Here is a 13861-nt window from a genome sequence, read left to right as displayed (position 1 = left end):
ACATGTACGTAATATCCTTTTCCCCTCCACTACACTAACTAACAGTGAGGAAAACCGTTTTAAATAATTTTTAAAATTTTGCCACCATTTTCCTTTCTACAAACCGGAGTAGGTGTTTAACTATGAAGTAAACTATATTAGTTCTTGACTTTCTATTATGCTGAAGTAAATTCTTCATGAGATTGACTTTATTCCATACGATAAGTCAATCTCATCTAGAAAATTATATTGTAAACTCATTTTATGCCAAAAAATTCTCTAGACCAATTTATCATCCTATTTTGGAGTCGTCATTCATAAGATCATTCTCCTTTGAAATAATAGTATTGCGCCCTTGAGGAGCAATTTACACGTTTGAACAAGAACACCCAATTTTCTTAAACAGAAAAGTCTATCCTAAATCTAACCTTGAAATATGATGTTTGATCCGACCTCAACCTTACAATATGGAATTACTTTATCTTTTATATGTATAGAATGAATTTTAAAAACTATTAACTTTGATTCAACTCTTTCTTCGTTAATGATTTTTGAAATTTTGCCTTCCATTTTCTATTATAAAGTTACTTCCTCTATTCCAATGTATAAGACACGTGCATGGATTTCAAGATTTAACTTGCCATATTAGATCAATGATATGTATTTTTGGACTTAAACGGATTTCAAAATTTAAGTTTGACCATATTAGATCAATGATATGTATTTTTGGAGTTAAAAATTATACCGTTGAAAACTTCTTTTGAATATGAATTCGATGGTATAATTTTTGTTACATATAACCCACATCTAGTTGGTCAAACAGATGAATTTTGGGATACGCTGAAATTGAGGAAGTATACATAAACGTAATGCTCAATTGTATCTTGCAAATGTACATCCAAAATTCTGGGCATTACGTTTTTCATTTCAGCGTAAAACCCACCACATACAGACACCGTTCAAGGAATAAGCACGTAGCTATCTCAAAAACAATCAACAACTCAAAAAAAAAACATGGGCGAATTAACTGACTTCCATTGAAATCCAGTGACTCTGTTTTTCATTTCAGCCAGGGGACTTAAATGTCCACTAATATTTGATTTTGGGACCCAAACAAATATTTTGAGAAAAACAAAAAGATGATTTAGAATTATTTGAAGTTGTGTGCGCCACCAAGATTACTGAAATATTTTGGAAGAACAAAAATTGATGATATTTCCGAAATTTCATTGAAATTGCGCACTGAAAGAGAAAACTAGCCACACAACACCCTCGGACACCATGCGAGCAGAGATAGAAATCAGACACATCACGCATCTCAGGAAACTCACTCCCTAATCATCGATCACTACCCACTCAGCTCCGATCAGGCGCCAGGCAAAGGACCTTCTCTCTGGTTCGGTCGTCCCATCCATCTCTCAGGCGACCTGGACCTGGATGGCCTTGGGCTTCTTGGGCTCGGGCGGCGGCAGCTTCTGGACGGAGACGGTGAGCACGCCGTCGCGGCACACGGCGGAGATCTTCTCCGTGTCGGCGTTCTCGGGGAGCACGAACTTGCGCATCAGCTTGCCCATGCGGCGCTCCATCCGCAGGTACCTGGCGTCCTCCTTCTCCTCCCTCCGGCGCTCGCCGCTGATGACCAGCACCCGCTCGTCCTCCACCTGCACCTTGATGTCGCCGGAGCCCAGCCCCGGCACGTCCACCACGAACGCGTACGCGCCCGGCAGCTCCTTCACGTCGGCCGGGGTGGCCGCCATGGCGCGCGCGTCGCGGACGTAGGCGCGCGTCGGGCCCTGCTTCTCACCGCCGGTGGCACCGGCTCCGCCGGACTCGCCGTCTGGGACGTCCAGCAGGTGCTGCAGCGCCGTCATCAGCGGGGTCTCCAGCCCGAACATCCTGCCCTCCATTCTCGCTCGCTGCTGATCTCCGAGCTCGATCGATCGGTCTCCTCCGGCTGGACTGCGTTGGATTGTTTGCTGATTTTGTGGAATGCTTCGGTGATGATGCGACGGGAGGAGGAGGGAGTTTATATCGGTGGCCGGAGGCGGGGAGTCTGGATTCTGGAAGGTGACGGAAGCTTCTGAAACGTGGTGGAACCCGCCGGATGCGGCACCGCGGAAAGTTCCAGAGCTCCATCAACGGTCTTTCTTTAGGAAAATGAAAATGTTGATGAGTGGCCAGGTCTGTGACCTGTCGTGACAAGTGTCTCGCTTCTGGAGCGGATAGGAGCAGAGATATTTTTAAGCTCTGCGCTTTTCCTTTCACTTTTATTTTTGGATCTCCAGAAACTTCTCCAATCCTCCCGCGCATATCTGCGATCACTGCTGGTTTGTGTCGAATTCGGGGACTAGGAGCACCGCAACATGGTGAGGAACAAACTGGGATAAATGTCAGTCACCTCCAAATAACAAAGATGTGTAGTAACAAAGATTTAGCATCTGGGCAAGACAACTCCACACTCTTCAAGTACAAATAATAAAAGCACAAACATTTTTTTATTATTACAGATGCCGTGGTAAGATCTCAAATGTTCCTTTCTCTTTTAAAAAAGATTATCAAAATTGTAAGCCAAAAAGCACAAAAAATGGCAAAAACCAAGTCACTGATATTTACAGGTTTACAGGATCAAATATCTCAGGAGCGATTATCATGAAGCCTGCGCCGATTTCCCGGTGCTGCGCCCTCTGAATCCAACCACGCTCAGCTTACTTCCCACCTTATTCAGAGCATCCCCCTTCCCGCCCTCCGGCCTGGCCTTGCCGCTCTTCCCGACCTTCTCGCCACCCTTGCTGCTACCAGCTCTCACCGGCTTGGCCTTTCTGGCCTCTGCCGGCCTGGCCTTAGGCGGGTTCTTAGACGGCGAGTGCTTCCTGGACGAAGATGGCTGGCTCTTGGTCGACGAGCGCTTCCTGGTAGAAGTTGTGTCCTTGATGGCGACCTTTGGCGGCCTTCTCGACAGTGTGACTCCCCTTTTGTTACCCTTCTGGCTAGCAACCCTCGGAGCATCTGAACTCCTTGCCGACCTACCCCTCGGAGCATCTGAACTCCTTGCCGACCTTGCAGAAGTCCTTCCTTTGGTGCCTGTGTTTTGAGAGTTGGCGGAATCCCTCTTGACGTTGCTAGTCGTCAGCGATTCTAAGCTCTCGTTTTTCTTCATGGCATCCTCTATCCTTGTCGCTAAACCCACATCTTTCTTTGCGATAAGGCTTGTAACTTTCCCTGCATCAGGCGGGAAATGACATGTGAGTATCGACACCAAAGGTGGAAACACGTAGTACCTGCTTCTTTACCCAAAGACTACCCAGTTACAAGTACAGTCCACAAATCTGTCAGATTGCCACAAATAACATATCTTTGTTTGACCATTTCCCATCATCTCATTTCTAAAAAAAGAAACCTGCATACCATCGTCTTATATAACACTTCAATCAGATGTTCCTACAACTGCTGCCATCTCTTTCTCTAGATTTGCAAATCATGATTAGACTCGGCTAGTATTTAGATGATTAGCATATCTGGTTACTGCATGCAAACTGAAATAAGAATTTTAAGAATTCACAGCAGAGCATGCATGCAACTTTTATACGTATGTAAGGTTTAAGAGAGATCATAATGTGTGCAGTATTGGCTCCCATACAACAAATGAAAATGATTATGTGTCTGTTACAGGTTACAGCAAAGAAGTGATTAATACCTTTGGCTCCCATACGCGCTGTTCTCCCAGTTCTGTGGAGATAATCAATCTGTAATGCCAAAATTTACTAGAATAAGAATCCTTGAGGTTTTTGTGAATTTATTCACAGCAGAAATTAAAGAAATATGCAACTAAGACGTACAGAATTTTTTGGGAAGTCAAACATGATGACATGGTCAACCTCCAAGTCTAGTCCTCTAGCTGCCAGATCAGTGCAGACTAATGTTGGGCAATCACCCTCTTCATTCCGGAACTTGTTTAGGTTCTCAACTCTACAAACAGTTAAAGCTAGAAACGGTCAGCATAATTCAAGTGAAGTTTTGTGAAGTTTCTTCTTCTTTTGTGGATAGCTTGGTAAATAGGAGTAGTTATTAGCAGCCTAATCAAGCTATAACAAGATCGCAAGGACAGTAACCACCTAACACACATTCTTATCGCAAAAAAGAAATACCTACACATTGTTCATAAAATAAAGCAGTTGTATACTACTCCCTCCGTCCCAAAATAAGTGTCTCAACTCTCAAGCTTAGTACAACTTTATACTAAGGTTAATACAAAGTTGAGACACTTATTTTGGGACGGAGGGAGTACCACCATACCTACACAAATGCCTTTACATAGAACTTGATGTGTTAGCCCAGAATCAAATTTTGTTGTCTTACTGGTCAGGCCATATCAGTGAACATAACTTATGACGAAATTCGCCTAAACAAATTAAGCGCAGTCCGATCTTGTGCTTCTATGATGTATGTGTGGTGACGTATTTACTGAAAAAGATTAATATCATAAAGCATGATAGGCGTATAATTAGGCAGTCAGGCCAGTGACTAATATGATCTTGAAAATTTCCAATCAAATGATTGTACTCATTGCATCCCCTTCTAAGGTGGAAAAACGAAATTGGGAGTTGGGACAGTTACCGAGTTACATTAGAGCTATCCTCTACGTTTTGTTAAAAAAGATATCATAAGGCAGGAACGAAGCAACTGACAGACCTCTCCTCCGCAGGGACCTCTCCGTGGTAGTTCACAGTAGATATATGATTTTCAGTAAGAAAATGATCCACTGCACGACTTGAATTCAAAGTGTTGCAAAACACCATAACTTTGTTTCCTTTTGCTAAGCTTGGCTCAAGAACCTGCAAGAACAAAATCCTTTAGTATCCCGTGCATTTGCATTAGAGAGCAAGGAGTTGCCATCAAGTGTGCACTACTGATTCAATAATTGGAGAAAGTGAAGAAATGAGATCTTGTAAGATTATTTTGAAACAAAGAGTGCCTTTTGGCGTGTCCCCTGTGTGCCTTTTGAACATTAACCCAAATGTAAAAGCCACAGATGCCATTACAAAGTGTGCTTTCTATTTGAATGACGAAGATAATTTTTATGAATTGATCTATGAAAATTCATTTTATAGGGCAGGGTTAGCTCGTGAGGATGAGGTTGAAGCTTAAACAAGAGAAGGCATGGCAAAATGAGCAAACAATCCTATTAGCTACTCCCTCCGTCCGAAAAAGCTTGTCCCTCAAATGGATGTATCTAGCATCAAGTTAGTGCTAGATACATCCATTTGAGTGTCAAGCTTGGGACAAGCTTTTCGGGACGGAGGGAGTACTTTGCTTGCTTCGACAGACTAACCCCCTATGGGTTTCCGTAGTACCAAGTTCAACTCATCTGTAGGACTCTTAAGTGAGTACAGCTCATAAGATAACTCTCATATCTAGGATTTTTAACATAGTAAGGCTTGTTTAAATAAAAATGGTTAATCCTGACTGGCCTAGGATATTGGCTTGGCAGGACTAACTGAGTCTGATTGACTCGAGGCTGAGATGTTCATGACCATGACTCAGTCCCTTGTGGCAGGTGATAGAGTGAGGCTCCCTTGTGGGCCCCTCTGGTACCCCAAGCACAAAATGGTTCTATCCTGACTGGTAAGTGCAGACCACAGGTCCGAGAAGCCAAGTTGTTGTTTTAACAGAAGTTTGATCACCTAGGCGATCAAACTCTCCAGATACAGTGTCAACTATACTACTTGATTAAATAACATTTATTGATATCAAGTAGCCAATTGTTGACCCCATTAAACTGTACCAGGAACAATATAGATAAGCAAATGGGGAATTTAATGGACATTACTCCAGCTTGCACCAAGACACATGTGTGCACTTACGCACATAAAAAGAGGACGGGAGAGAGAAAAAGTGTTCAATAAACCTGGAGGAGAGCCTCAAGTTTGTTTTCTGAACCAGAAAGTTTGATGAAGTCATGCCGTGCAGTTGCAATTCTCTTTTGAAAGGTTGATGTCCGTAAATGCTCAATACCTTCAAATTCCTCATCGATCAGCTTTTGTACCCCCTGAAGCAGAAGGGTGATCAGTAAAGGATATTAAAGGTTCACAAATCATGCATAGGAAAATACCAAGGCCTTGAGCATCTGTACTATACTACTATATAATCTGGAATAGCTGAGAAGATGGTTCTTGAGAAAAATAGGATAAGTTGTTCTAAAATACTCCATGCAAGATCTTTAAAGGTAAGGCAACAGCATATCTTATTTATTAAGCTAGATAGGATTTGCTGGACGCCTGATTAGAATAAAACCTTGGTCATGGTGGCAGAAACCAATATGGTTTGGAACCCTTGATCACCAGGCTTTGAAGCACGATTCTTCAAAGGAGCAAGAAACTTCCGTATGTCTTCTCCAAAACCTTGATCAAACATTGTATCTGCCTCATCCAGAACCTGCAATGCAGATAAATGAACTCGTTACAAGTGATAAACTATGACATCAGCAAAAAACTGCAGGATGGTAATTCTTTGCTCAGAACTCAAGAACACACCAGATATTTAATGTCACCGTAAACGATATTGCCCTCCTTAATATGATCAAGGATCCTTCCAGGTGTCCCAACAACCATGTCAACAGGCATGTTCAAAGAATCTTCCTGCGGTTTTAGACGAGTGCCTCCACTAACCATTATTGACCGAAAACGTGCATGATGACTTATGGACTTTGCAACACGGAAGACCTGTCATTTGAGATCATCACATAAACATAGTCAATGACTCAGATATCAAATCATAGTTCAAAAAACAAATACTTCGAAAGTGCTTCTAACCTGCTCGGTCAGCTCCCTTGTTGGGCATAAAACTACAGCTCTTGGCCGCCTTGGCTTCATTGACATGCCCAGTGTCGCTTCATCATGACGCAGTAGCTACAGAAATCAAAGACCTACCATGGTTACTGAACCTTCTGGTTAGAAACGCTCTTATATTATGGGACGGAGGGAGTATGTCTTAAACTCCGCCTATGTCTTCTAGGCATAGCCGGTCCCAAGCCCGGGTAAAGGAGGAGGGTTGTGATAGGCTTGGTGAGCCAACGTAAAAACTAGCCAGTCCCATGGGTATGAAACCCATTTGAGCGAAAGTAGTACTAGGATGGGTGACCTCCATCCTCGTGAAAGGGTTTCATATCTAAGGGTTGTGATAGGCTTGGCGAGCCAACGTAAAACTAGCCAGCTTTGGGTATGAAACCCATTTGGGCGAGAGTAGTACTAGGATGGGTGACCTCCTGGGAAGTCCTCATGAAAGGGTTTCATATCTAGCCTACCCCAACTTGTTTGGGACAAAAGGCTTAAGATGGAGATGGAGATGGAGGGAGTATGTCTTAATTCACAGGCAATAATCAGTTGAAGATGTACTCAACTTTAAATATGGCGAGAGAAAACACCCATTTTGCCTGATTAGACTCTACATTCCTTTTTTCGATAAAAAATCGATCCAGGGCATGAACCTGACTGCCAAAGAGGGGAAGGGGTCTAGCAAGACAAAGCTAGAGACATTCTCATTTCACAACTGCTGCAAGATGCAGAGAAGCCCACAGGGTTTTAAATATCCCCTGTACCCCAACAATTTCCTATGTATTACTGATCTAGTTTTTGTCTAAATCTTTAATTTTACAGGTTTTAGCTCAAACCATATGTCTCATCAGTTGCTATTCTTAAATAAAACCTTCAATTTCCATTGAGACCTAATCAAACACAAAACTGTTTCAATCTTGTAATGGTGTCTAATGCTAAGCAGTAAGCATGGAAGTTAAATTGGCCCTCTCTGTAATTTGGATGATGCTCTGCCACTGGCTTGAAATGAGCCTCTCATACTATGAGTTATGCATAGTTCTCTTACTCGATCATGAGACCATGACACGCTCTATGAGTTGTTTTGCTCTTGTCATGGAAATGAAAAAAAAAAAGCACCAGGTTCACTACACATATGCTGCAACTTTGCCCCTTACATCGCGGTTTTTTGTTCAAGTTATTAGTAACATTGGTGCAAATATATCTGCAGGCACATGTCTCGCCAATGTGAAAAGCGAGTCGGTCCCTGGTCCAAGTACCTGAACAAGAGGGAGCAAGTAGGCGAGCGTCTTCCCGGAGCCGGTGTGCGAGCCAAGCACGACACTGGTGCCGGAGAGCACGGCGGGCACGCCGACGCACTGGATCTCGGTGGGCTTCGTGATGCCGGCCTCCCGCATCGCGGCCAGCACCTCCTCCTCGAGCCCGAGCTCCTCGAAGCTCTCCACCTCAACACTCCTCTGCTGGTGCTGCGGCGGCGGCGAGCCCCTCTCCCCGCCCCTGGCCCTCTCCCTCAGCGGCTTCGGGGGGCCGGGGGACGACGAGTCCTTGAGGTGGCGGAGGCGGAGGCGCTCGAGGAGGAGCTCGTGGCGGGGAGGGGGCGCGGGGGCGGCGAGGGCGGGGGAGGAAGGGGGGACGGCGGTGGAGAGGGCGGCGCGGAGCACGCGGAGGCGGAGAGGGGAGGGGCGGGAGAGTAGGAGGCACCGCCCGGCGGCGGCCATCGCCATTGCGGTGGCGAGGGTTTAGATTGGAGGGGTTTTGCGAGAGGAGTGGAAGGGTGAGGGGAGGGGAAGGTCGCGGCGGATAAGGAGAGGGAGCAGCGCAAGCGCAGTGCGAGGTGAAGCAGTCTGCGGTGGGCCGGCGGCTGAGCCTCAGCGGGTTGCTGCGGATGAACGAAGGATGCCGTCCGCCGCTGCCTCAACGTTTTTCACTAGCACCAGTCCCGGGTAAATCGCCCCCTAGAGTAGAGTTTAGGGCAACTCCAACGTGAATCAACAAACCTTCCACAAATGTTTGGATCCGACGGTTCAAATATTTTGACCATCGTTAACTAAATTTGTCCGGATCAAAGTCTGAAATCCATCAAACCGGCACTAAACAAAAAGGTTTGCGGGCGTTTGGACGTCCGCCATGTAGAATTCACATAACGGGATCCATCCAAAATCAAGGTGAAGCATGTGCATTTGGACAATCTCATCATTGTTTTCACACGAAAGCCCACCCTTTCCCACTGCCTCGGTCCTGGTCGCTGCCGGCCACCACCGTTTCGTCATCCGTCATTGCGATGGAGCGGCCGAGGAGCCGATATCATTGGTCGGCGTCCCGCGGGACCCGGAGGCGGCCTTCGGCAAGATCCGGTCTACAGAACGCAACGACCGACACATCAAGGCAAAGGAGAGGGCGAAAGAGGCAATGGACGGTCAGGACGGAGCGCGTAAGCCAAAGCACAACGTCAGGTCGGTGCCGCCCGGGCAATCGCAATCCCGGTCCACCCCAGCTGAAGGCGTCCTACTACTACGCTGCCCATCAGCTCGGTCCGGCCTGACACGCAGCAGCAGCCCATCCCAGCCTCCTTCATCTCCAACCATTTAATGATGTTCAACGTTGACCTCAACGCCGATTACGTCTTCATGGAGTCGTCGACGCTTGTCCGATCACGGATGTCGACTGTGGAGCTCTCGTCCATCAGTGCCCGGTCACTTCATGTCGTGGTGGGTGCACGGCAGATGCCAAGGGATGGCTAAAGAGAGAAGGAGGCTCGAGGGCACTGGTGGGCTCCAGAGACGAGGTCGGCATGAGCGAGCGCGGGACGCAAGACATACTCAGGTTCAGGGCTCTCCGGAGAGATAACACCCCTAGTCCTGCCGAGTGTGGTTTATATGTAACAGTACAGAGTTGCTCCTAGAGCTGTATGGAAGAAGAAGGAAAGCGGGCCAAGGCTTAGGCTGCTCCCTCTCCTTGGGTGTGTGTGTGTGTGTGTGTGTGTGTTCTACTGATCGGTCTCTCTGTGCTCGCCCGTCTGCATGAGGGCTCCTGGGGGGTTTTATAGGGCAACCCCCCAAGGGTACAATGGTAATGTTACAAGGCCGTGGGGCCAGGTTGTCATTGTCCGGGAAGCCGGTGCTGGGACCCGCCGGGTGTCAGGGCTCGCCGGGTTCTCCGGGCGTGGGACCCGCCGGGTGTAGGGGCACTGTTGGCCGTCTTGTCGATCGCCAGGGAGTGGCCGGGTTGAGTCCGCTACAGTGGCGCTCCGTCAGGTCGCCGCTTGCTGGCGTCAGCAGTGACGACGAGTGCACTGTGGCCACGCCAACCTTGGTCAGCGGGTAGGTGAGGCACTGTTGCCACGCCCGGCTGACCAGAGGCGTGGGAGGGGCACTGTTGCCTTGCTCATCTCTGAATGAAGACTCGTCCCATCGTACATCATGGATGGGACAGGAGCTGACCCGCGGCCGGGTTGGGGAACACGCCAAAGGGGAGCTGGCTTGTTGGAGAAGTCTTGGTGAGCCAGGTTCGGTTGCCTTGCGCTGGCCGTTGGGGCCGGGTTGAGGAATTCGGCCGGGTCGAGGGGCTTTGGCCGGGTCGAGCGACCCGGCCAAGCGTGAGCCGGCTTGAGGGGCGTTGCTGGCCCCGTTGTTTTTGAAAAGGATCCGAGTTTCGTTGCCTGCCTGGGGTTCATCCCCCCGACAGTAGTCCCCGAAGTTGTGAAGGTCCGCCGTCTTCGGGTGGGAGGGCCTTCGCAGTTTCCCCCCCTCAGGAGACGAATTTTGTGACCGCCGGGTCCGGCAACACCCACTATGTGCCGGCTTCCAAAAGCCGGATCGCAGCATCCCGGCAGGGGCGGGAAACCAAAGAGTCCAACGAATCTTGGGGCAATCTTTTGGGCTTCGCGCGGGCGCCACACGGCGCCTGGGAGCCGAAGGGGCCTGACAGGCCACGCGCGCGACAGGACGGATCGGCACGCTGGGGCCCGCCGCCGCGTGCCCTCGGCCCACGCGCGCGGATTTGTTGCGGCGTCCGTGAGTCGGTTGCCATTCTCTAGGCAGTTATTGCGTGCGTACGTGCGCAGTTATTGCGGGGAAGTGGGATGGGCGAGCGCAAACGATCCCACTTCCCCACGTTCGAACCGCGGGTTATAAATTGGGGGGAGGGGAGCGGCGAAAATCATTCTCGCCCGCACTCCCGTGCCTCTTCATCCTTCCTCTGCTTCTTGCGATAGCCGCGTGCTGCAACGCCCACCGCTTCGAGCAGAGCTTCATCGCCATTCTTCCTCCTTTCTTTTCTTCGTCTTCATCGATGGCGCTGCCGTCAGGCTCGTGGATGGGCTCGACCGTCACCATGGACGACATCGCCTACCTCCGCACCACCAGGCGCTTGCCGGGGGAGACGGAGGTCGCCGCGCGCCTGCCGCAGGGCGAGCGGGAGCCGCGGCCCGAGGGCATGGAGCGCGTGGTTTTCTACCCGTACTTCAAGCGCGGGTTCGGCCTTCCCGCGAGCACCTTCTTCCGCAGCTTCCTGGAGTTCTTCGGGCTCCAGCCCCATCATCTTGGCGCAGGCGCCATCGTGTAGCTTTCAGGCTTCGTCACCCTCTGCGAGGGGTACCTGGGGGTCGAGCCTTCCATCGATCTCTGGGTGCACTTCTTCTCCTTGAAGCAGCAGGGGCCGAGGGCCGGGGAGATGTCCGACTACGGGGCCGTGATACGTCTCCAACGTATCTATAATTTTTTATTGTTCCATGCTATTATATTATCTGTTTTGGATGTTTAATGGGCTTTATCATACACTTTTATATTATTTTTGGGACTAACCTACTAACAAAGGCCCAGTGCAAATTGCTGTTTTTTTGCCTATTTCAATGTTTCGCAGAAAAGGAATATCAAACGGAATCCAAACAGAATGAAACCTTCAAGAGAGTGATTTTTGGAACAAACGCAATCCAGAAGACTTGGAGTGGAAGTCAAGAAAGAAACAAGGAGGCCACGAGGCTGGAGGGCGCGCCCCCCACCCTCATGGGCCCCTCGTGGCTCCCCTGGCCGACTTCTTTCGCGTATATATACTCATATACCCCGAAAACATCTGAGAGCACCACAAACCCTATTTCCACCGCCGCAACCTTCTGTACCCGTGAGATCCCATCTTGAGGCCTTTTCCGGCGCTCCGCCGGAGGGGAATCGACCACGGAGGGCTTCTACATCAACACCATAGCCTCTCCGATGATGTGTGAGTAGTTTACCACAGACCTTCGGGTCCATAGTTATTAGCCAGATGGCTTCTTCTCTCTCTTTGGTTCTCAATACAAAGTTCTCCTCGATCTTTTTGGAGATCTATTCGATGTAATTCTTTTTGCGGTGTGTTTGTCGAGATCCGATGAATTGTGGGTTTATGATCAAGCTTATCTATGAACAATATTTGGTTCTTCTCTGAATTCTTATATGTATGATTTGGTATCTTTGCAAGTCTTTTCGAATTATCATTTTGGTTTGGCCTACTAGATTGATCTTTCTTGCAATGGGAGAAGTGCTTAGCTTTGGGTTCAATCTTGCGGTGTCCTTTCCCAGTGACAGCATGGGCAGCAAGGCACGTATTGTATTGTTGCCATCGAGGATAAAATTATGGGGTTTATATCATATTGCTTGAGTTTATCCCTCCACATCATGTCATCTTGCCTAATGCGTTACTCTGTTCTTATGAACTTAATACTCTAGATGCATGCTAGATAGCGGTCGATGTGTGGAGTAATAGTAGTAGATGCAGAATCGTTCCAGTCCACTTGTCGCGGACGTGATGCCTATATACATGATCATGCCTAGATATTCTCATAACTATGCACTTTTCTATCAATTGCTCAACAGTAATTTGTTTACCCACCGTAATACTTATGCTATCTTGAGAGAAGCCACTAGTGAAACCTATGGCCCCCGGGTCTATTTTCCATCATATAAGTTTCCAATCTATTTTACTTTGCAATCTATATCATAAAAAATACCAAAAATATTTATCTATTTATCTCTATCAGATCTCACTTTTGCAAGTGGCCGTGAAGGGATTGACAACCCCTTTATCGTGTTGGTTGCAAGGTTCTTATTTGTTTGTGTAGGTACGAGGCGACTTGCATGAGGTCTCCTACTGGATTGATACCTTGGTTCTCAAAAACTGAGGGAAATACTTATGCTACTTTGCTACATCACCCTTTCCTCTTCAAGGGAAAACCAACGCAGTGCTCAAGAGGTAGCAAGAAGGATTTCTGGCACCGTTGCCAGGGATATTTGCACCAAGTCAAGTCAAGAGTTGATCTCCTAGCAACTAGCCAATTTCTGGCGTCGTTGCCGGGGAGATCTACGCTCAAGTCAAGACATACCAAGTACCCATCACAAACTCTTATCCCTCGCATTACATTATTTGCCATTTGCCTCTCGTTTTCCTCTCCCCCACTTCACCTTTGCCTTTTCTTCGCCTTCTTCCCGTATGTCTTTTTGCTTGTGTTTCCATGTGCCTTCTATTTGCTTGCATCTTTGCTTGCTAAAAATCTATTGATATGGATCCACTTAAAGTGTTCTACTTGGATCATCTTCGATCCTTATGCGCTCGTGCTGAAACCCCAACTAGCCTAGTTGATGAGAAATCTTTAGATGAGCATGCTCATTTTGTGCGTCACCGTTTGTTTGAAAAGGGGAGACTCATATGGGATCAAATAAACAGATTGCTGTGTTATGCTTGGAATCTTTGTGAAATTCATGATTTTACTTGTTGCTCTAAGAACCCTAAAAAACACCTTCCCTACCTATGTGAGTTTAATGAAAATGAAATCTTGTCTTCTTATGCAAAGGGTGTTTATAGTTACTATGATATCGAACAAATTGAAGAATTTGTTGCTTTTAAGGGTGCTTATGAAGTTGCTTCTTTGATTGAAAAGTATGATATTACTCTCTACGAATCTGGAAATTTTGACATACTTAAATATTGCTATGAAAACTATGCTCATAATGTCTATGTCAAAGAATTTATTGAGAGAATGACCGTTGCTTTGGAAGAAAATAATGATATGCATTAATCTATAGATA

General features: G+C 47.3%; 2 protein-coding genes across 2 annotated transcripts; both read right to left on the bottom strand.

Annotated features, from left to right (window-relative positions):
* Nucleotides 1–1185: 1185 nt before the first annotated feature.
* On the bottom strand, nucleotides 1186–1997 carry LOC109740043 (17.5 kDa class II heat shock protein). The gene has a single exon (XM_020299085.4). The coding sequence runs from the start codon at nucleotides 1884–1886 to the stop codon at nucleotides 1398–1400; it is 489 nt and encodes a 162-aa protein (XP_020154674.1). The 5' UTR covers nucleotides 1887–1997; the 3' UTR covers nucleotides 1186–1397.
* Nucleotides 1998–2455: 458 nt separating this feature from the next.
* LOC109740042 (DEAD-box ATP-dependent RNA helicase 39) lies at nucleotides 2456–8747 on the bottom strand. The gene is made up of 9 exons (XM_020299084.4): nucleotides 8066–8747; nucleotides 6789–6884; nucleotides 6510–6698; nucleotides 6271–6411; nucleotides 5885–6025; nucleotides 4669–4811; nucleotides 3816–3945; nucleotides 3674–3722; nucleotides 2456–3198 (listed from the first exon to the last, which is right to left on the bottom strand). Exons 1-9 carry the CDS (start codon nucleotides 8528–8530, stop codon nucleotides 2627–2629), a joined length of 1926 nt encoding a protein of 641 aa, XP_020154673.3. The 5' UTR covers nucleotides 8531–8747; the 3' UTR covers nucleotides 2456–2626.
* Between the last annotated feature and the right edge of the window lie 5114 nt (nucleotides 8748–13861).

The sequence above is a fragment of the Aegilops tauschii genome, chromosome 3 (assembly GCF_002575655.3).
Source record: "Aegilops tauschii subsp. strangulata cultivar AL8/78 chromosome 3, Aet v6.0, whole genome shotgun sequence".
In the NCBI taxonomy this organism is placed as follows: Eukaryota; Viridiplantae; Streptophyta; class Magnoliopsida; order Poales; family Poaceae; genus Aegilops; species Aegilops tauschii.
The sequence above is the reverse complement of the archived record's forward strand: the minus strand, read 5'-3'. Positions and strand labels throughout refer to the sequence as shown.